The following is a 23,716-nucleotide window of genomic DNA, read 5'->3' as shown; positions in this document are numbered from 1 at the left end:
AAGGAAAGGAAAGGAAAGGAAAGGAAAGGAAAGGAAAGGAAAGGAAAGGAAAGGAAAGGAAAGGAAAGGAAAGGAAAGGAAAGGAAAGGAAAGGAGAGAACACAAAGAGGAGAAAAGCAAAGATGGAAGGAAAAGGACAAGGGAAAAAAGGCAGGGTGCAGGGAGCAGCGAGGGCTCTGCTCTGTGCAGCAGGGTTTGTTTCTGGCTGGGCTCATGGAAATTATTCTCTAAGCAGGAGCACGGAGGAAGCCGGTGATTGTGTCCCGGCACGGAGCAAGCCGGCTCCCTGACAGTCGCTGTCCCTGTCCCCGTCCCGCCGCGCTGCAGGATGTTTATTTCCTCCAGCTGCAGCAGGCCAGGCAGAGCCCAAGCACATGAGGGGAGTCCAAAGACTTGATTCTCCCTCAAAAAATAAAAATAGAAAAAAAAAAAAAAAAAAGAGGAAAAAGTTGTTCTTCCAGTTCTTGCAGCTGCTGAGAGATGTGAAGGGCTCAGTGGAGAGTAGTAAAACAGTAGGGAGCCTTGTTCGACACTCACGAGGTTTTGGAGCCTGACAGCTATTGCGTGTCAGCGCGGGGCTGGCGCTGCCCACGCCGCGGTGACAGCAGTGCCACGGGTGCCACAGGGGTGCCACAGGGGCCGCAGGGTGCCACAGGGTGCCACAGGGTGCCACAGGGATGCCACAGCTTGGCCCCAGGACGGCCGGGGCAGGTGAGTGCCAGCCGCACAGCAGCAGCACACAGGATGCAGCAGCACCTGGATGCAAGAGCTAGCGCCCATCCCTGCTGCAGGAATTAGTGAATGGGGAACATCTCCGGCACCTTGGGCCTGCATTTATCCATGCAAACTGGCCTTGCACCTGCGGAGCCGGGCTCGGCTCCCTTCCCTCCCTGCCGGCAGCACGTGCAGCCAGGAGCTACTCACTCCGGACACCCTTGAGCCAGAAGCTGCCACCACTCCAAGGCGCTGGAGCGTCTACCAGCATTTGTGTCCCAGTGCAGAACCACCCTTTAAAGTTTAATTGCTGCTCACTAATGCTGGCTGCTAAATAAATGAAGAGGCAGAGGGTGAGCACGAGGCTGGGATGAGCCTCCCACCACCTGGCAACTGCTCCACTCCAGGCCGTTGCCTCTGGAGAGATCCTGCTAATACATTCCCTTTCCAGGAACCAGCCCTGCTGGGAATGCTGCACTCCGGCCTGGAGGAGAGCAAGCCCCTGGAGCACGTGGGCATGGAGCGAGGCAGGAGGTCTGCACCCCAGTGAGAGTGAATGACGACCTGTGTTAGAAGCAACAGGGGTTTAACATGTGCAGCTGAACACACGTGTTAAGAGCAATGCTGGTGCCCGGACATGTCCTTCAAGATAGCACTGCATTCCTCCCCTCTCCAGCAAGCACTGCCGGGATCTTTTGCCAGGATAGACCTTGCACAGCTTGTCATGGCAACACGGTGTCTTCAGGCTGCAGTTGCTGCCGGACGCCTGGTGTTAATGTGTTCATTTGTCTGCAGACAACACGGAGCTGGTGCATGAGAGCTTGGGGCTCGGCAAGGTGTCCCCACGCTGGGCATGAGTGGGACATGCACAGAGGCCACCAGCACCAACATCCCACATGCATATCCCTCCTGCACTTCCTTCTTATGCACCCTTCCTGCACAACCCACCTGCACATCCCACTTGTGCATCCCTCCTGCATATCCCACTTGTGCATGCCTCTTATGCACCCTTCCTGTGTATCCCACCTGTGCATCCCAGCTGCACATCTCTCTTGTGCAGCCTTCCTGCCCATCCCTCCTACCCATCCCTCCTGCACATCCTTCCTGCCCATCCCTCCCGTGCATCCCTCCTGCTCATGGTGGCCAGCTGGGCTCCGGACCAGGATGCTCTTGGGATGGGTTGGGTTTTATGCACTGACTAACAAACGCCTCCGCGGCACTCTCCCCATTTGAAGCCTGGGAAGGGTCTGTGGGCCGGCCGGCGGGAGAGCCCGGCCGTGCACAGTGCTTGGACGTGGAGGCAAAGCCCCCCGGCTGCTGCCCACCTCTCCTCCCAGGGGGGCCCCCCTGCCCCTGCGCTCGCTCCCACGGCAGGAGCAGCCTGGCTGGGAGCTGCCGCCACAGCCCACGCTCTGACAGCATCCAGACACAGCAACGCCCCGGGGATGCCGGCAGCACCGCGGCAATGGCTCTGCACCGACAATGCTGCTCTCCCCCTCGCAGGCTGTATTGCACCCAGCCTGTCGGGCTGCATCCCGGAATAGCCGCAGTAGCCACACCGGGAGCTGCGTGCTGCACATAACCACGTGGGCCACGGGGGAGAAACGCAGCCCCTCTTGTGGAGAGCAGATCCCCCGGCACCTGCGTGCAGTATCTGCACTGCAGCTGCCTCTATATCTTACGTGGCGCGGCCAGCCCCTTGTGCGGGCGCGCGGGTCTGGGTGCGCAGCACGCAGGAGCTGCGAGCTCTAGGAGCTGCACTGAAACTCCAAAAGGCACAGCTTAAATGCCACAGGAACTATTTAATTCCCTTCCTTTTTAGCCCTGAGAATATTTTTTTAGAAGAAGAAGATGGAGAGGGATTAATAATGTTGGAAATGGATGGAGGGAGGGAGGGAGGAAGGAAGGGAGGAAGTCACAGAGGCACAGCAGGGCACTGCGGGACCTTGGTGGCGGAGGGGTCACACTAGACTTTGCTCCCACCTCGCCAGGCCCCTATCCAGGTGGAAACAAGGATGCTCCACACCTCCACAAGTCCTCTGCTCCCTTCCTCCTTCTCCAGTCTTGCAGAGGGCATTTGCCAGTTGCAGCTCAGATGCTCACATGCAGCTCCGAACGAGGCTAAGCTCACCAAGGAGTTTGAGAGCAGCTGAACTAAGAGGGTGATGCCCTGACTGTGACGGCACCAAGACGCACAGCAAGCACCACAGCAGTCCCAGCCTGGCTGCAGGGCTGAGCGGGGCTGCTTCTCCCCGCGACGGCTGCTGCTTCTCCCTGGTACAGCTCCCGCATGCCCTGCAGCAGAGCAAAGCCCCCGGCGGCAATCTGGGTCTAGCGGAGCTGAGCGCACCTGGGCAGCGAGACGCGTCCCCAGCACGTGGGGGATGTTTGTCTCTCCGTCTCCTCATGGCTGCAACGTGACTCATCCCTGGCTGCTTTCCCAGACCCCTGGCAAAGAGCAGCCCAGCAGGAAAGGGCCCCGGCTTGTCCCCGTTTCAGGTGCAGCCCTAAATCCCTCCTTGCTGACAGCGAGGCAGAGGAGGAGGAGGCTCAGGGCTGCTCCAGCAAACCTCCAAGGCCTGTGGAGATGCTCTGAAAGCTGCAGCAGAGCTGGACTAGATCCTTGTTCCATTTAATCCTGCCCCTCTCCAGGCAGTTTTGCCCCAGCTTGGGTGCCCACTGGCTTCAGGTGCTGGGGCCAGTTGCATTCGCTTGCAGGCATCTGACGTGCTCAGCTCCAGGGCGAGCCAGCGATGGAGCTGGGGAGCAGAACTCTTCAGGGGGACCAAAAGCAGCAACATCAGCACATGGTAGTTTGCTCAGCACACCAGAAGGCAAACACGGAGGCAGGGGAAAACTGCAGGCACAGGTGGGAGGAGGAGAAACCAGAGAGTACACTAGTCCAGCAGCAGTGCAAGCAAAGCATCTCTTCCCAGCACTGCTCCTGGCTGCAAAGTCCTATAGAAAAGGGTTATTTACACACGCAGGCTACTCCTCACAGCGTGTGCAAGGCCATGATGGAGCAAAAGAGCTAAATTCTTATGGGACACCCAGGAGTCCCCGTTCCCAGGGCTAAGAGTCTCAGTGCTCCTGCAGGGTGGAGCAGATGTAGCTGCACGGTGGGTCTCCCAATCCAGTCCTGCTGCCTGGGATGAGCAGTGGGCTCATCTGCACCTCCCTGCCCCATGCACGGACCGGGGCCATCTGCAAGGTTGACCTGGCATGTCCTGGTCCACCTACGGAATCACTGGCCTAGGATGCAACACAGGCGAGGCCAGGCTGGGGGATGAGCCTCCCTGGAGGCAGAAGAACCCACGTATATCCTCCCCCGCCTCCCACACCTCTGCTGCTGCTCCCACTCATGCTCCTGCTCATGCGCCGAGCCCCGGGAGCAGGCTCAGCCCTAGGAGCAGGCTCAGCCCCAGGAACATAGAGAGCTCGCGGTGCTTCCAGGGCGTTGCTGTTAGCACAGAGCTGGTGCTGGGACGCTGGTGCCGAGCAAGGTGCAACACGGCACGTGCTGGGCACTGCTGGGAGCTGCACGCCGAGCGAGCAGAGCTGAGCGAGCAGCTCAGGCTGCCTACCAACTTGCTTTGCTTCCGAGGAAAATGCAGCGCAAGGCCAGAGCTGTGAGGTGTGTGCACATGTGCGAGCAGGGGAGGACGAGCGCGGCCGGCAGCAGGGCATTCCCAAGGGTCACAACCACAGCACGGGCACGTCCTCGCTCGCTGTCACCCAGCAGGAGTGGCAGAAGGGCCTCACCCCTGCAGGGCACCCAGCGCACACCAAGCACCCCAGGCAGATGCAGGCAGTGCACAGCGGCACTTTGGCTGGGGAGGCTGCTGACAAGCTGGATCGCAGCCCGGAGAGCCAGAACAGGTTCCTCCTGAGGGACTGCATCACAGCGCGGCAGGGCGAGCCGCGATGGAGGAGCTGGCATGAAGCAACAACCACGTAGGAGCAAGGCTCTGCTATCAGGTCTGTCCCTCCTAGAGTGGCGCAAGCCACCCTCGTCACCCACCTCCATGGGTCAGTGCTGCTCATCAGCCAGGGCCACCTGAGCTACAACTGGCTTGCAATGGTCACAGCAATGGTGGGAATGGCTGCTCATGGGAATCCATCCAGACCTGACCTTATGAGGAGCTCAGTGACCACGTGCCCAGCCTCAGCACCGCGCTCGGCGCCGCGGCTGCTCCTTCTCCAGCAGCAGCTCCTTCTCCATGCTTCCTGAGGCAGATCCCGCCAGCCTCCCCCGCCTCCCTGGCAGATGTGCAGCACTTTCTGAGATCAGCGTCTCGGGCTGCGGGAAGGTTTATTTGAGGCGGGCGTGGAGGGATCCCTGCTGAGATGCTGAAGATGGAATTTCATCCTTACATCTGTTTCAACTTAAAAATCTCACCCAAGGCGCTATAGATACAAATAAATTGTATACGACGGAGGGAGCGTGAGGCAGATCAGTGTGTCCTGCACAACCTCTACAGCTTGCTGGGCTTGATGTCGCCACGATCCTCGGTGGTCTGGAGGACCTCCAGAGACCTTCCCCCTGGGGCTGGGTGAATGTGGACCGGCAAGGTGGAAGGAGCCCTGTTACGGAGCTGGTGGCAGTTGGGGACCCTCCCCAGGGACCGTCACCAGCAGGTTCAGCCTCTCCTTCTGCCTCGTGATACTTGTCGAGGAGGCGGACGGGGACACGTGGGGTGGCCTGTGAGTGGGCCGGCCGGCTTGACAGCACGACGCCGGCCAGAGCACATCTCCTCTCCGCCCCCGGATTTTATTCATGAGGCATGACAAGTGGGTTTGCTACAGCCAGAGAGACAACTCACCAGGCAGCTTCAGACAGCCTGAAAACGGGAGCAGGGAGCTTGGGCTAGGGATCTAACCCAGCCCCAAAGCCACAGGTTGCTATTTTCTGCTCTGGTCTGCTGGGCTGGACTGGTTTGGGTTGCGCTTGCAAGTGGATGCCCTTGGGTGCTAGAGTCAAGGGGTGTCAAACGTGGCGAGCAGAAGACTCTGAGCTTAAGGTCGCAACGAATCAATGAAAGCGTTAACATGCAGTTTTGCTGAGGCCAGGTTTCTTCCTAAATAGAGTCCGTATGGGAGGAATACTGGGAGGGGGCCATGCAATTATGGAGGCAGAGCAAGCCTCTGGTGTGGAACACCGATGGTTGTTTGAGCAGAACTGGGATCGCCAGCGAGACAGCCTTGGCAGGAGGGATCGGCCCCAGCCAAGAAAAAGCCAAGATTATGATAAGGAAGAGACTGAATAAAGGAACAGTCAGACTGGGGGACGGTCTCTGACTTGGTGGCCTCTCATGCTGAGCCTTGGAGGGGACGGTGGAGTCAGTGCCAGGGTGTTGGGGACAAGAGTTGACACAATGGAAACGTTCAAGCTGGGTCTTTGCACGCACACAAACGTGCTGGACACAGCCAGGACAGAAAGGAGCTTATTCCTGGCTGATGCACTCAGGGATTTTCTGTTTGCTGCTGTGTTTTGTGTTTGCGGCTTCCCGTATGGAAATGCTTTCTCCCTTTAACCTCCACCCACGAGTCCAATGGATTTTGTTACAGTTTTCAAAACATATGGTACATACATCAGAGACATAAAGGATGCTATATTTAAAATATTACAAAGCAAGTCAGGAGCCAGCATTTTTAAACTAGGACAGTGTCTGAGAGTGAAAAACGTAGGGATTTAGGATTTTCTGTAGCAGATCAGAGAAACAGCCCTGTTAGACTGAAGAGATAGAGGCAGGTTGGCAACCTGCCACCTTGCAACAGACTGTTGCTCACGTAGGCTGGTACCTGCTTTTCGGAGAGGATTCAGCAACGAGCTGGGACATCTGCACCCTGCTAGGTCAGACAGACCACAGGGCCTTCCAGGCTGGCACGTCTCCCGCCCCGATAACCGAGCATTAGCATTCCGTTAATGCTGCCAATGTGGTCTACATGTGATGCTCTAAAAAGGAAGCTCGGAACCATAATGCACTAAGCTCATTTATTCCCGATTTCTTCTTTGATCAGTTGAATCCCTGGTGGGTTGAATATCTCCTGTGCTACTCCACCAGCCTCGCTGTGTGTAACATCACTCATCTGGCCAATACAAGTGCTATGAGCAAGATAAATCTGTGCTTTTTACAGACACAGGTTAGAGGACCAGAGCTTCCTTTGTGTCATTTCTCCAGACCGGAGCTTGTTCTCTCATTCTGCAGAGTAAGTGCAATGCACTAATTTGTTTTATTTTAAACCGTATTCATGCTGGCATTGTAATTCCAACCTGGGAAACTGCGTCATAGCCAGGGAATGAGGGGTCTTGGATTTGCTATTTTTAACTCCTTCTGCTCCAGGGAGGGAACTGAAATCAAATCTCTATGCAGAGACATCGTATAGATATTAATGCAATGAGGTGGGAATTTGGACTGGGGGGGTGACAGCTGCCAAAGCAAGCCCAGGAGTCACAGAGGGGACAATCACCCCATAAATAGGATGCACCAAAGGGATATATGTTACAGGGGCGATCTCAATGCCATCAGTGCGTGCTTAGAAAGGCAGGAGGTTCAAGACCAGCCACCCCATTCCAGGGGATGAATTACAGCTCAGGGCTGGTGACTGAACAGCATCAGGAGCTACCCCAGCGGGCTCCAGATTCCACCATCCAAGCTTAGATCCAGGATGCAGCTTCTTCAAACAACTGGGATTTCATCAGCTGTGCTGCTGGGCGAGGTGTAAGCCAGCCCTGGCGCCGCAGCGTGAGGAGCACTTGCTCTGTCCCCACGGAGCCCTGCTGAAACCATCAAACTGCCTGCAAGCTGCTGGGTCAGAACGGACAAAACACTCAATTTTCTGCAGTCAATTAACGTGGACTGTCTCATGCAGGACTGGGCAAGCCTGCTCCCAAATTAGGAGTAGCGGAGCCGCAGACCTCCTGGCTCCAGCGGAGTCCTTGCAGCTCGGAGTGCATTACACATGCAATACTGCCTTTCTTAAGCTGCTGCAATCCCTACTCCAGTTCTGTTAAAGGTAGAAAACGGAGCCTTTAACCAGTCATAAAAATATCATACACTCCTCCAGAGCCAATATGAAACACCTGGACATGCATGTGAGGGGTAGGGAGAGGACAGCAACGGACTCCAGGGATGGATGGGTGACAGGGGACCATAGGGAATGCATGTCAGGGAGAATCCTAAGGCCACCAAGGGTCTTTGGGCACTACAGACACTGCAGGATGGCACAAGGCATCAGTTACTCATCCCTCCATATTGCGCTGGAAACACTGCATCAGTGGGCTCTCCTTGCCTGTCTGTCTGTCCCCTCGACCTGGTCACTACTGCTGGGGATTAGGACAGCAAGGTTTGAACCTGGAAGAGCAGAGTCCCTCGGTCTGGGCTTGCATCCATCCTCCTTCCATCCCGGAGACACAAATCCCTCTCTGGCCCTTGGAAGCGCTCGAGGATCTCCCGAGCAGGCTGGCGGAGCGCTCCAGTCTCACCCAAAGCTGTTAACGTTTATCTTCTGCCATGTGTTGGTTTCAGTTGGCCGGAAACAGAGCTTTCAATATTAAAAGACAGCAGTTTTTGTTCTTCTTGCCATCTGTATGTTTGTGTATTTCCCTTACCACCATAATTAGCAGGCTGGGCTCCAGCCAGGCTCAGGAGGAGATCTTAGCAGACGTCTTCCCAGCAATTCAAGCAGCTTTATCGTTTCTTTTATGGTTCCCCTAACACAGCCCCTGTCACCAAGATCATCACAGCTCATGCTACTGCTCCAAGCGCTTCAGCAGAGGCCCTGCTCCAAATCAGTGCCAGGACATGGACCTGGAGGAACAAATAGGAGAGCTGAGGTCCCTAGGCCACCAAAGTCAGGAGGAGCTTTGCCATGCTGTCCACAGAGCCTCATGGCAGAGACCATGGGCCCAGCAGATGTGGGGAGGCAGCCCCAGGCTCTGCCCGCTGGTTCTGCAGCCCAAATGCATCCAGTTCTCTCTTCAGCCTTTTTGTATGGTGTCTGCCATGGCAGCTAGCTGTGGATTTTTTTGCAAAGAAAGGAGGAGGAAGAAATAAATCAGCACGGTCCTGAAAACACACAGAGCCCAATTCGTGTGTGGAAGCTCCCCGCAGCTCCGAAGGGTGCTGGCAGGAACGCGACCCGCTAACCCGGGGCCAGCTGCCTTTTCCTTGCATCACGCCCCTGCATTTCCTTCCATTCTGACCCATCAACCTGCATTAAGGCTAAAGAAGTCACCCCAGGGCAGTCAGGACAAGCTGAAGCCCAACAAGACATCAGCTTCCATCAGGGCCTCCTTAGATGCCTGCAGAAAGGGACAAGGGAGCAAGGGGAGCCGGGATCCATGAGCTGCATTTCCAGCTCCGCCACCGCGGCTGTGTCCCTCGGATGGCACCATCAGACGTGTCCACACAGCCTTGGCAGCTGCTTCTCTCTGCACACAAGCCGAACATATTGACACTCTGTCCGCCTGGGAAAACGGGCTGCTCCAAGCGCAGCTTCTCGTATGGTGGCTCCTGCTTCCCAACTGCAAAATGCCAATGCGGCGAGAACGGCAGGGAATGGTTGCAGGTGCTCATGTTTGCAAAGCACTTTGCTTTGAGCAGCTCTGCCAGAAGGAAGACGGGATGTTCCAGGTTCTCCGTGTAGGACCACGGGAGAGGCGCGTTGCTGATGCTCTGCCTTGGCAAATCATATTCTGGTTCAGGGCTATCTGATGAACAGACTTGAGCTAGCAGATACACGGACATCTGCCTAAAGCAAACAGCAGGACACAAACGTACAAGCAAATTGGCAACTTTATGCAAATTAAATGTGCCTTTAATGGAGATTTATTGGGCGAGGGGGGTGCAATAGCAATTGATTACCAACACCATTTTTTTTATGGGGGTTAGCAACTACACAGGAGATTAACATTGTTTCCAGAATAAATCCTCAGTGAATTTATTTTCCCCCAGTAATCAGCTAATCATCATCCTAATGACTTCACGAAAGGGGCACAGCAGCACCGACAAATACTGAAAGGATAAGTTGACTGCAAGGAAGCAGCACAGACCACCCATCCCATAGCCCAGTTGATGTCCTTCAACACCAGAAGGTGTCTCATAGGAGATGCCCTCCAGCTGAGGGGACACCAGGAGCCACCAGGCTCCGTCCTCCATGGATATCCTGCCCAAAGACCCCACTTTGTCCACGGGTTTTGCACCCTTGGCCAAGGTAAGGTCAAGTCACTGCAGTCACTTGCCTGGTGAGAGATGACGATAGCGGGAGGAATGGTAGCCTGGCTCCTGGGACAGGAAAAGGAGAGTTATTCCCTAAAACAAGGGGAAAGGCGCAGGTGTCTAATGGTTACCACCAGGTATTTATACAGTTCTATGATCCTCACTGCTGGCAGGCAGTGGTGGGCCATTAAATCTAGAGGGACAGCCCGTGCTGCAGCAGCTCCTCTATTCTCCTTAGGTAGCACGCACTCATTAAAATCATATTTATTGCAGATTAACAGCTCCAGCGACGGGAAGCGAGCAAAGACACGCTATGAAATTAGCCCTGCTGCTGCAGTGGAGCATTGCAGGGCCCATCCCAGGAGCACAAGGATCACCCGTGGCACTGGGACGTGTCCCGGCCAAGCAGAGCGCAGTGTCCCCAGGGAGCTCCGTCCCCAGCCCGTGAATGGTGCCAAAGGTGGCTGGTAGTGATGCTCATCCCTCCAAGGGATGAGGGGCCTTTCCCTGCACCCACAGCAAAAGCAGGACCCACCATCCCAGGGATTTTCGTCTTTCGGCAGTCACCATGGCAACCTCCATATACAGCCAGGGCGCACAAAGCTGACAGGAGAGAAAAGGGCAGGAAAAAAAGGAGAAAGGAAGGGGGAAAAGGAGCGCAAAACAGCTCAAAGTCATGGAGAGAAGGCTGGGGCAGGAGGGCATCGCGGGGCGAGGAAGCACTGTGGTCTCTGGGGATGGGGAAGATGAGGAGGAAGAGGAGGAAGCACTTCTGCTGCTCACCTTGGGGTGACCTTCGGTGAGGAGACCTGGCAGCAGCCACCACCTCTGGGGCTGCCAGGCCTGTGCCATAGGGACAGGTCTGTTGGACCAGCTCTGAGCTGTCCCAGTCCACAGCATCCCCCTGGACCAGGTGCTTCCCAAGCACTCTGCCATTCTCTCCACGCCAGGCAAAGAGGCACTGCTCTCCAGCAGGGCCAGTTCCCATTCCCAGATCAGCACCATGCTATAGGATGCTGTGAGGAACATCACGGCAGGCAGCAGAGCAGGGTACAATATCCACATTGCTCAAAGGATCCCAAGACATGAACCATCTCCACAACAGGTTGTGGAAAGAGTCTGGAGGCAGCAGAGTCAAAGTCCTTCAAACTTTCATGGTTTAGGATTTATCCGAACCTATAATCCAAGGCCAGAGCAAGAGGTAGAGACGCAACCACAAATACACCAACAAAATCCCTTGCGCTGCAGAAACACGAGCTTCTGCCATTGCCAAAGCACGCTCAGCGCTTGCCTTTCTGTCCCACTTCATTAAAGGCAAAGAGAATTAAAATGCAAACGTCAGGGTTGGGTCAAAAAGCACCAACTACAACTTCTCTCATTTGGAAAGGGAAAAACAACCTCCTACTTGTCTGTTTTTTCTAATGAAGTGACAAATCCCGAAGGGGAAGCTCCCCCGCGGGCCGAGCTGCCCTCGCGGTGGCTGCTCGGCAGACGCGGCGGTGCCACAGACACGTCTCGCAGGGCGAGGGCAGCTCCGGCGCTGTGGGGCTGCTGACGGAGGGGCACGGGCGGGCGCTGCCGGAGGAGGAGGGCTGGCAGCAGGGTGTCCAAGAGCACCCCGGGCACCTGCACAGCAGCTCTGCACAACTCCGAGGGCAATCGCTGCCGCCTGCTTGCAGCCGCTGATTAAATAAAACGGCTGAGCCATCTTAGCACACGGGGAACACAGCAAGAGCGACTGATGAGGACGCTGGGGATGAACCAAGGGGTGGGCAGCAAGTGGCAGAGCACCAGGAGAACCAGTAATGGCACATCTGCACCAGTGCCCACACACCCCCATCACCATCACTGTGGCCTTGTCCTTGCCAAGCATGACAGCTTTGGAAGGGCTTTAGCATCCCATGATTCTGAAAGTGGGAGAGGACTGGGCTGGGTGCCATGGGATAGCAGAGCTGGAGCAGCAGGGGACACGGCAGAGTGATGGGTGGCACATGGCAGGCACAGCTGGAGCCACAAACATCCCTGGATGCAACGCAGGGTGGGCGGCACAAACGCAGCCCTCTGCCCTTCCCAGCTCTCAGGAATATGCGCATAAATAAAACCGTGGGTGCAACAAGCCCCGGAGAGCCTCTCAACACCCAGGACTGGGGTGCAGTGCTGCCTCCCCGTGCAGGCGGCACAAATTCCCCCTATCAGCCCCATTCACACAGCTCAACGCACAAATTCCCCCACAAATTCCCCCCATCAGCCCCGTTCACACAGCGCTGCAGCCCCCCGCGCCTTCATCCCCTCCGTGCACGGCCACCACCCGCTGCGACCGTGCTCCTGAGCTGAGGCAGCACTTTGTGCCCAGGCCCTGCTCCTCATTAGAGACAATTAATGAGTGGTCAAGGGGCCCAGCAGAGACAGCACTTTCCAGAGAACAAGTCCCTTTTCAGGGAGGGGAATCAACAGGTGCTTTGTTGTGTTTGTTTTGGGCTTAAATGAGCCAAAAAAACTGCCTGCCAGAGAGCAGAACTATTTCCTCAATCATAAGCGTCACTGCCCGAGTGGGGAGGGAAGAAGTTTGGGATGGATGCAGGTGACAGTGGCAGCACAGCCAGCATGGCACATCCTGGCAGGCCTGTGCTGCTGGCCCCATGCTCCTCCAAAGGTTTATTTCCCCCTATTATTTCTGCATGTGTGATGCAGAGCCCTCACAGCGCTGCAGGACCAGGCTTGGCCCCTGCATGGAAGTCCCCATGCAAGATGCCCGGTCACCAACCCCAAGCACAGGACAATGCACATGGCCCCACATTCCCAGCTGTGCGCCTGCATGGGACACCAAGACCTGAGCTAACAGCCCAGCTCACAGCACAGAGGTTGCTTGGAGCCACAGGAACCCTCCTAGAAAGCCATGAGGCTCAGGCAGGGCAGTAAAGCCCCTCTGTGCCCTTCCTCAGCACAGAGATGGGCAGGATTAGCCCATTTCCAGGTCAGCCTTGGCTTCTTTGCCTTCCCAGTTATTTGCCTATCTCATGAGGAAGATGACAAAGAGAAAAACAAGCAAGGGACAGTGATGGCTGGGATGTGACAGGCTAGCGAGTCACACAGAGGAGTCTTGTTTGCAGAGCTTTCCCTGCGCTCTGAGTGGGGAGAAAGCCAAGGAATGTGTCCCAAGAGCCAGCACCGACCCCAGCGTGGCTCCACAGAGCCGTAATTGCCAGCAGCGCGGGCAGAGCGGGAGGGTGGCCCTGGCACAGGGTGTGTGCGGGACGCAGGGCAGAGCAGCGCTGCAGGCTGCTGCAGCTCCGGCTTTTCCCCCAGGAAGGGGAACTCCTGCCATTGAGAGATGCATTTGACCCCCTGCTCTGCCTGCCAGGGCTTCAGCTCACAGTGCTTCACCCGAGGCCAAAATAATAATAAAATAAATAAATAATAAAAACCCCACCACAAACTACACACACTCCATGCTCTGCTCCCACCACATTTGGGAATGCAAGTACCTCAGAGGCTGGGCTGATCCTGCAGCTTGGCTTAGGTCTGGGCAGGGATGACGGACAGCACCGTGTTTTGGACCCCTGCTAGTTTGGGGGAGCAAGTAGAGGGAGGTTCTGGCAGATCTCCGAGCTAAGAGCTCCGAATGTCCCGTGGCTCTGCTGTGCAAGCCAAAGCAAGCAGCATTTCTTGGAGATGCTCCGTATAATCTTCCCTGAGCGACGGGGGGAAGGAAAGCCACAAGCACAAGGAATGGCCCTGGCTGCCCAGCGGCTCTGCAACCGCTTCCCTGGGGAATGAGACACCAACAGTGCCGCAAGGCAGAGCCGAGATGCTCCTGCTGAGGGGAACCCTCTGCCAAGGGACCCCTGTGCCAGCGCAGGAGCCACCACAGCTCTGCCATGGATCAACCCAATCTCGCCTTTGGATGCCACGACCTGGCAGATCACAGAAATCCAGCAGGCAGAGCAGGGACGTAGCCCTTAATGCATCTCTTGTTTATGAGGCCACTCCAGCTAGGCCCAGGAGCAAAGGGCCACACTCAGCTCCGCTCACCACCTCCCCGGCCAGACTAATGCCTTGGGGCAAGGAAAGCAGCACAGATCAGCTGGGAATGCTCAGGGAATCACAACAGCCATGAGCCCAGACCAGCTCGCTAAAGTCAGGGATTACTTGTGGCAGCTACTTGCAGAATGAAGCAAGTGCTCCCAGCAGACAGCCCAGCCCATGTGGACCCCATCCATCCCACAGGCACGTGCCAGGAGCATAGCTCACATCCATCCAGGCTTTTTATAGGGTTTCCCGTTCCCACTGGGCACCCAGCACAGTGGCACAGGGTGACCACACCACCCCGGCCCCAGCAATCGCTCAAATGCCGTTCAGCAAAGTCTTTCCATTCCCTCTTGGGCTGTGTTTCCTCTTCTCTCCTTATTAGGGATCCACCTACCCATCCATCTTCTCTCCCCCTCTGTGGCTATTTTTAAAATGCCATAAAAGCTTTCAACTGGTAGCATCCTCAGAGAGGCAGGGGATTTCGCATGTAACCCATCACGAGCCATCATCACCACATCACTCACCATGAAGGCAGCGACTTTTCTGTTTTAAAAAGCAGAGGTGGGAAGAACTTTTCCATTCCCCACACAAATGCCCTACGCTGGCACAGTGCTGGTGTACCTCTGTTCATCCAGGAACCCCATCCAGCCAAGGAGGAGGATGGGGACCATCCCACATCCCTGTGTTTGCCAGGACAACAGAACACATGCCCTGAAGGAGGCTCGATGAGGAAATCTGTTCACTGGATAAGGGCTGCAAGCTGGAGAGACCCTCAGCTCTGTGCCCTAGTGCCTGCTGCTCATGGTTAGATGGAGAGGCTTCCTCCCAAGGACAGCTGTTCCTCTGCTCATCTCCATGCACATGTAAGCTGGGAAGCTGCCTGGAGCGCTTGGTTCCTGTCCTGGTGGTTCAGAGGTAGGAGGTATTTGGGAGGTAGGAGGTATTTTGTTGTTGTAAGCAAAACTCCCCCTTGGAGGCATCAGAGAGCCCCAAGACCCAAATTTCTCTGGACCGAGTCTGGATGAATAGGCAGCATCAAGGGTTTTTAAGCAATCCTAGCCTATAATCCAGGCTGGAAGGAGGGAGTGAAGAACTCAGGGACAGTGGTGGCACTTGATCAAGGAAACCTCTCTTTCCCTGGGCTCATCAATCCCTATGGAAAGGCCACCTTGTCCATCCTTCCCGCGGGATGCCCGACGTGCATGCCAGAAGCACCATCACACACACACGCCCAGGCACAGCCGCGTGCAAGGCAGGGGCTCCGGGCGAGCGGCCAGCGCTGCGCACACCCGAGCTGCAGGGTGCCAGCCCGCGCTGCGGCCGAGAGCATCATGTTCTGCACAACCCAAGGGGTGTCCCACAGCGCGCTGATGTGGGGACAGGCTCCGTGCCATCCACAGAAGCCCTTCTCCATCAGCTCAAGCAACCAAACATTGGATGCACCTGCAAGGAAGTCGTGCAAAGACCACATATCAGCACATCACTCCGACAATCCTCGTGTGACATGGCTATTTATGGCATGTAAGCAGTTAAAAGGGACTCTTCTCACCTTGCCCCACCTTCTCCATCCTCTGAGGACCCAGCGATGATGCAGACTGTGCAGAAGCAAGGGGGTCACCCTCCTGCCTCCTCCCTCCCGCCCAGAACAGGAGCACGCAGGGCAGCACGGTGCGATGCAGGGAGGGAGGGAAAGGTTTGCAGGGAGCGGCGCTTTGCTCTGATGCGTGCGGAGACAGGAGAGGCTGCGAGCGCCCGCGAGATCCCTGCGCTCCATCACACTGAGGACTGCTGCGACGCAAGCAGAGAGAGGGAAAATCCGGCAGCAGGAGAGGCTGGCATGGAGCTGCACAGCACACAGCGTGCCTCCAAGCCTAAACCCCACTCCTAAGCATGGGCTGGGGTTTAGCTAAGCTGCAGGAGCAGGTGGGATCTGCTCCACACACCCGGGTCTCCACAGGGTCCCAACCCCTACTTCATTGTGCCATGCAAGGAGGTTTTCCACGCCTTTTTTGTACTTGCTACTAGATTTCTAGATTGCAATTAGCAGGGCAAGCATGAACCACAGGGACCTGCTGCAGGATGGAGACTTGCCTGCAAGCCCCACGTCCCTGGACGAGGCAGACTTTGAAGTCACTGGTAGACAAATCATCCAGGAGACAAACCCTTCTCTCGTGGTGATTCTCCATCCATCCCTGCCTGGCCAAGGAGTCTGGAGATCTGCAGAGATTATGCCAGCATGAAGGTAGCCACCACCCCTGTAGGCTTGGATGGGCTGCAGCCTCCAGACACACACAGAAAATGAGTTTCACACACAGCTTCCTCCTCCTCATTTAAAGCCTTCAGGAAAGTTCTCAGCTAGGGAGGGAAGCAGTGCCCCAGCAGCCAGGCTCTCCCCATCTCCACCGGGAAGCAGTGCCAGGAGATTCCAGCCACAACGCCCAACATGTCCCAGCAAGTGCTGCTGAGAGCAGAGAACCCGTCACCAATGAGCCTGCCAGCTCCTGGGCCACTTTAAAGAGTTTCTCCTCCAAAAGTAGCCCAGGACAGGGCAGTCCTCCCGGAGACACCTCTGCCGTCACTGTGCCCAGGCTGGCAAGAGGAGGGTCACCAGGAGGAAAGGGGCAAGATCTTCAACCAGTGCAACCAGAGTCATGGGAAGGACACATGGGGTTTTCAGAAGTCCTTTGGCAAAGGAGAGATGCCACAAGCATTTTCTTTTGCAGCCTAGGGACTAGAGGAGATGCTTCCTGCAATCCACTACTGTGATAACTGAGCAAACCACAAAGCATTTGCCTAGGGAGATCTGCCACAGGCTCTGCTCGGGTTAAGAGCAGGCTCTGGATTTAGCATCACATTAAAAAAAGCACCACTCCTGGCCCAGTAACACTGTAGGGCTCCCCCAAAAGTGCCACTGTTTGCAAGAAGGAACACAAAACCCACCAGGATGCCCTCAAACCCCCAAGGCAAGCACTCCCTTCTCACAGGGCCCAATGTCCTTCTCACACAGCACAGGGCTCTAGGGACTACTCTTTTCCCAAGGATTTTTTTCCAGATGCCCAATGCAATGGGTCAAACTGGAAAAAGGAATAAAATGTGCACAAACAGAAGAGCGAGTGATGCTTGGGGCTCAGAAGAGGACTTTGCCAGGCTAAATACCATACAAAGAAAAGAAGGTCAGATAGGCTTCATAAAGAAGCCACAGCATTGGCTCCCTTCTCTTTCAGCCCCAGGCAGGAGATCAATTCCCAGCCCAGAGCTTATGGTTGATTATGATAAAGGATTCGGTGGACCATATCCAAAACTGAAAAATGCCTGTGTAAACTATGGCCTGCCAAAACCCATACCTGAGCTACCAAATACATGGGAAGCGTGTGCCTGAGGTTGCCACCACACCTGATCAGCGTGGCAGTGTTAAGCTCCAGATAGCCCTTTCCTAGATAGCAAGTCATGTCCATCAGGGTTCGTATGACAGCACTCAAGCTCTTCTGCTTGCCCAGTGATGCAGAGCAAGACTCTGGATGCAAGGAGGACAGACAGAGGGGACAGTGTGCCTGTCCCCCAGCAAGAGTTACCATCCCAGAGCTGTGCTGTGCCTGCCCTGAGCTTCATCAGGAGGTGGGCTCTGCCTTTCTACAGACTATTGATACCGCTCCTAGCACCCCTTCCCTCTGAGAACCCCCCTTCTCACTCTCCTCCCAAGGCCTTGCCATCACCAGCCAACCCCTAGGACGCTTTCTGGAGGTGCTGCAGTGCTCTAAGCTGAGAGGCGCTGATGTATTTAATCTAAAAATATCTAATTAGATGTTCCAACCACTTCATTATGGCACCATCGAGATAGGAGTGCAGGGTCTGGCAGCAGCTAGGAGGGTTTGCTGCCACTCCTGTGCAGCTCTGCTCAGAGCAGAGGCAGCACCACTATCCTTGCTGATAGCAGGACAGTGTCATCAGTCCAGCCTGCTGGCATCACAAATACAATTATCTAGCTAAACTGATCGTCACTTTGTCATTAGGAAACTTGCTATTTATTTTATAAGAGCATAGCAGGCTCTTGAAATAATTCAATTGCTTCGATTGACTTTACAGCACGCACTCCATTGGCCTGCAGGGCCACTTTCCATAGCTGCTGCTCTCTGAGGGGCAAACTGCCAGGAAAGATGGTTTGCAGGAAAGCCTGAATGTGGCCTGGTGAGAGAAGAGTCCACCCACCAGCCAGGGGACAGACAGGCTGCCTAGGCTCTGCATTTGATTGTTGCCTTCCTCGTCTGGAAAACAGATGGGATCACTTGCAGAAGGTTGGAAGGTGGGCTGCAGCAGTGGAGTCACAGTTCAGTGTTAATGGAGAGCAGCAAAATGCAAGCAGGAAGTTTGGACCTCCCAGTTCTGCCGAACTCAGTGTTGAAGTCCTCCCTAGAAAAGCATGGGCACTAGGCAGTGGTCATGGTTAATCCTGGAGATTAAAACGAGCAAGATCGTTTTTCATATCTTGAATGCTGTGTATAAGTCTCCCTCTGCCTGCATCTCTCCACTTTGTTCAATCTCCACAAATGCTTTGAACTCCTAGTCTTATTCCACGTTCCTTAACACCCTGCCACAGGTCTTCTCCATATCAATTTGCCCACTAAAGATGAGCCCTGCTTGGAGGCAGCCTCTTCCCCATCACACATGGGGACAGCCTGCCCACGTTCCCAGCAGGTGCTGGCAGTGCAGGGGGTGAGGAGCATGATACCAGGGCTCACTCAGTGACAGAGCCCTTGTCACCGAGTCCTTGGGGGACAGGCAGTGACACCACTGCACTGGGCAGCATCTCATCCTGCTGCCCCCCAACTCACTGCAGCTCAGCCCCTTGTTTGCTACTGGCAAGAGGTAACCTCCAGCATTGCAGAAATTCCTGGAAGAGGGAGCAGGGTGCACACTACGGCGCAGCTAAATGAAATGGGAACTGGTGTTGAACAGGAACCATTGGTGCTAAGTCAGGAGAGGTGCATCTGAAGGCTCACATGTAGTCGAGCCACCCAGACCTGGTATCATCCCAGTGCAATAAGAGGAAAAAAGCAAAACAAGACAAAAACCCCACATGAAACCTCCTCAAATGGAGGAGAGCAACACTGCTCAACACACCAGCAGGCTGGTCCCTCTGGGTTCACTGCACTTCTAAGCACTGCAGCAATAACATGTCCTCAGCAGGTCCTACCCCACTGGGTGGGGAGACAAGTCAGTGAATCACTCCAGCCGATGAACAGGGAAGGGCAATGCTGGAGCTCCTGGAGACGTGCAACACCACGTGATTCCTCTTTAATTACACAAGGACTTAATAGAGTTTGCTGGTAAACACCTTGTAACCACATGTGCCTAGAGATTACCAGGTAATTACACTTAGAGGATCACCATGCAACAGGGACTACGGTTTAGCAGACAAAAATAACCGGACAAACATGCTGCATTCATCAGGAGCTGTCATGAAGCCTTCCTGGCCAAATGCTAAACCAGCTAGCCTTCCTCACAGCTCTTTTCCTAGCTTTCTGACATTAGTGGAGTAGGATGATCTGGGGGGAAGCTTTCTACCTCATACACCAAGCCCTCTGCAAGACCCTCCCCTGGTCACACTCGTTCTTTTCTTCTGCATTAGCTTGGCACAGGGTCAGATTCTGATTTTCCTCTTCAGAGTGTTTGATGGAGACAAGAGAGAGGCTGGAAGATCTTTAACTTTTGAGATAGAAACTATCTCCCATTGTAGACCTGCTCCAGAGTCTACCAAGCCAGGTTTGACCCAAGAGCTTGCCAAGGCTTAGCCTCTTTCAGGAGTTTTGCTGTGTCTCTGCTTATAGAGGAGTGCCCCATAATGGCAAGAGGCATCTTGCTCCCAACAAGACCAGCACCAAGACTTCCAGCAGCCTCTGTCCCAGTCTGGCAGGTGGGATGGGAAGGGCAGCCCCCATGGGTCCCGCTGGCACAGCCCATGGCCTGCTATCTTTGCGGGCTGTGCTCACTCACTGCATAAGCCTGCAGCACTCGCGCATGGTTGACACCTTCAAAGCAGCCCAAGGGGTTATTCAGTCATTGCAGCGAGTCTTAAATCCCTAGGGCTGTTGATAACTTCAGCCCTTTGCTTTCTCGTGAACATAAACCTAGTGCCAGCCACATCAGGCCCTCTGCACATGGCCACTTTCTCAAGGAGATGCTGAAACCCAGAAACTTGGGGGTTTTAAAAGGCAATTTTAAGGCACCTTCTCTTTGGCAAGTTTGTACCATAGGATCCAACATCCGTGGAAAGGATGGCACACACGGCCCTATTTATAACCTTGTGAATCCATTTGCAACCAATTAGCAGTGCTAACGAGAGTGGGAGGTATAAATAGCTAATGTAAATATCAACACTGCATCCTCCAAACGCAGGCTGCACTGGGGAGGAGAGGCCAATGCCATCCTCGCACCCTCAGGCCTGCTCAGTCTGCTCCGCAGCCTCGGGATACAAGTTCGCACCCAAGATCAAGGACCTTCTCTTCTCCCTTAGGAGCTGCATTTCCATATGGCTTTGCCTTCCCAGCACTGCAGAGAAGGATGACGCAGGGCATCCTGCCCTGGAGCACATTTGGGGTGGAGAGCAGCCCCCCTCCTGCTGCCAGGGCATGTGGGGTGCCCACACGCCATGGCCAGCTTGGGGATGGGGACATCTGCACTGCCTGGCCCCACGATGCCAAATCCCACGCAGAGCTCCCAGAGGGCAGCACAGTGTCCCACAGCCCCAAATTTCCTGCTCCACATCAGCTTCAGCTGGGATAGAGGCACTATCAGAATCCAGCAATTAAAATGGAAAGAAAAGGGTGGGAATTTGCAGATCTGATATGCAGCTGGAGACAAAGAGCCACTGTGTCATTGCTTTACCAGACCCAAAGCCACCAAGCTGCAGCTGCAGGTGTGCACGGGGCTGGGAGCACACAGAACGGGTTCATCACCCTCACTGCCCTGCAGCTAGAGTCTCAAGCAGCCCGAGAGATCAGATACAGGAGACTGGAGCATAGCAGAGGCAGCCGGGTACGTGGGCAGGACCCTGTTGCTGCTGAGCCCTCAATCATCAGTGACACGAGTGCTTGGAAATGGATGCAGAGAGGAGCAGAGACGCGTCAGGGCTGGAAGCAATGCTGCACACAGGCTCTGCGAGCAGCTCTCCAAGCAACAAGTGGTCCCACGCACCCTGCGCCCCATACACCCGCCCCTAGCTAAGGGCTGCCATGGTGGGTCACGGCCAGGAAGCATTAGCTGCGGAAAAGGGGTGCCCTCATTCCCTGAGCCTTGCTTACAGTTCCAATGCTGAGAACAGACACAAACCACTGCTTGTGTCCCTGCTTTGAGACCCCCAGCTACCTGGATGGCTGGGAGAAACATGGGCATCTCACAAGGTAGAGCCCTGTGTCCCCCAGTATTTGCACAGCCCTTGCAGAAGTGAGATGGCTTCCTAAAGATACCCGCTGTGAACAACCAACCTACAGCACTAGAAACAGCAACCAGCTTCCCCAGCCTTAACAAAACCCACACAGCTGCATAAAAAAGGTACTGATAATATTTATACAACAACTATAAACCCCCACAGAGTGCTGGGCAAGAGCCTTGGTACCAGCCTGCAAAGTGACGTGCCCGAGGCTGAAGAGCAAGTCAGGGGCAGGAACAGGAGGGCACCCCAGACAGTCCTGGCTCTCTGCTCTCACCATGGAGGGAGGCCGCCAGGCCAAGTCACGTCACAGCAACAGGCTTGGAGCATGCCTGGCTTCAGCAGGGACCTCTGCCCACACTGGGGAGGACCCTGGAAAGGAGTTCGGTGACGCAACTAGGTAGTTACGATGTGCCAGCTCCATATCATTATCAGCACCCGAGCCAGCTATTAAGACCAAGAAAAGAATCTCCAGAAGGAGCAACACATTTATCAAAATTTGCTTAGAAGAAGCCCTTTCACATCCCTTTGTGTCCCACACAATCACACTGATTAGTGAGCCAGCAAGCACTATGTGCCATCCCACCTTGACACACCATCTCTACATCAGACCCAGGGATCATCACCCAGAGAGATTGAGAGGGAGGAACCTTTTGTTATCATGCATCCAGCAGGATCAGGAAGGATTTGGTCCCTATTGTTTCCTCTCCAAGCTCTCCTGGACTGGAGGCTCCTCTCCCCCAAAAAGGGGGCAAGTCCAGGTCCCAGGTGCAGCTTGTGTGGATGGCACCTGGAAAGTTTTCTTGCCTCTGACACAGTCCAACAGATCTGGAATCACCTGTTCTGTTGCTTGCAGCCTGCCAAGGAATTTGTTCATGCTGTGCTGCTCGGGAACCACCCCAAAGCCTCAGGTTGAGAAACCTCAGCATGCAGATGGCATCGAGAAGTTGCTGCTTTGCCTCTTTCTGCCTGGGGGAGTTCTCCTTGCTTTGTGGAGCCTGTAGGACCCAGAGGAGCCAGGGCACATACCCTGGGAGGGGAACACTCAGGTGGCTGCCAGCACTAGCTACACCCACCAGGGGCTCGTTTGGGGTGTGTTTTTTAGAGGAAGGGACCAAAGTACTGCTATCAAGGTGGCTACAGCTGTTACAGATAACAGAGAGGGGAAAAAAAAATTGATTGCAACTGGATCAAGTCTGATCAATCTCTCCACACTTTTTAACAGACACACACACACACAAAAAGAAGTAACCAGACTGTTAATAGCAGCCAATTATGCTCTTATGCAGTATATTTCTAAGCTCTGCTTCTTCAGCAATTTATACGCAGTGCATGAGAATCTCTGTCCCTGCCTCTCGCACAGGCACAATAGGAACACCCACAACCCCAGCTGCAGGAGCAGGGAGATGTGCTTCTCTGTGACACCTGTGCTTTACCCAGCTCCCTGGCTTCTGGGTCTCTCCTTGTCCTGCTCCTGCTCCTCCTCCCCAGTGACTGGTCCCCCATACATAGGCAGTGGCACCAGCAAAGGAGCCTAGCTGCCTGTCAGGGCACTCCTGACTCCCCCTCATCATGTTGCACATCGACATTTTAGTCCACGAGCTGCCCTCCACATCCCAGAAATGCAACCTGAAAAGTAGCCAGGGAAGACAAGCACCCAGGCTCATTCCCTAAGAAAAGAGGCCAGCAAAGCCACACACTGAGAAAGCAAAAAGCAGGGAATATATAATATATCTCCATCCATCCCATTAGGCTTGTCAAGCCTGGTGTGACATTTTCTTTCCGATTCCTCCCAGCCAGATCCGTGCAAAGTCAGCCCTGTTCCCATAGCAAATGCAAGGGAAAGCCGTACTTACTGCTAGTGCTCATCTTGCTGCTCCTCCTCTGTCCTTCTCATTCAACAAAGGGGGCAAAGATGCTCCTTAAATCCTCTTTTTTTTTTTTTTTTTTTTTTTTTTCCTTCTGCTTTCACCCCCTGCTGCAAATGGGAGGCGGCTTCCTCTCTCCTTCCTAGGAGAAATATTTCCCCGCGATTCCCTGGCTAATTCATCCCAAGGCAGCTCCCGGATCCAGCACCGCTCCCTCCCAGGGCTCTTACTCCGGAGCTGCCGGCAAGGTCACGGGCGGGGCGGGGGATGAAGGTGAGGATGAAGAGCCCGGGGATGGCTGCGCACCAGGCGCTCTCATGCAGCGCGGGGCAGCGCCCGCTCCTTATAGCTCCTTATAGGCGGGGTGGGCGCGGGCAGGGGGCGGGCGCAGCTGCTGCCCCGCGCCCCGCAGCCGCTCCGCGCCCCGCGCCGTCGGGGGAGCCGCGGAGCGCGGCGGG

General features: G+C 55.1%; 1 protein-coding gene across 2 annotated transcripts in view; it reads right to left on the bottom strand.

Moving 5' to 3' along the window:
• Positions 1–23,338, bottom strand: part of ABLIM3 (actin binding LIM protein family member 3) — a 49,474-nt gene extending 26,136 nt beyond the window's left edge. For both annotated transcript variants that reach the window (XM_026047530.1, XM_026047531.1), the window contains exon 1: positions 23,247–23,338. In XM_026047530.1, coding sequence (XP_025903315.1) covers positions 23,247–23,259 — 13 coding nt within the window. In that variant the 5' untranslated portion in view covers positions 23,260–23,338. The remainder of the gene's footprint in view (positions 1–23,246) is intronic.
• Positions 23,339–23,716: the final 378 nt, after the last annotated feature.

Source organism: Nothoprocta perdicaria, unplaced genomic scaffold (genome assembly GCF_003342845.1).
Source record: "Nothoprocta perdicaria isolate Ctin4 unplaced genomic scaffold, notPer1 scaffold_5, whole genome shotgun sequence".
NCBI classification, from domain to species: Eukaryota; Metazoa; Chordata; class Aves; order Tinamiformes; family Tinamidae; genus Nothoprocta; species Nothoprocta perdicaria.
Note: the sequence above shows the minus strand (reverse complement) of the source record. Positions and strands in the feature narration are given on the sequence as shown.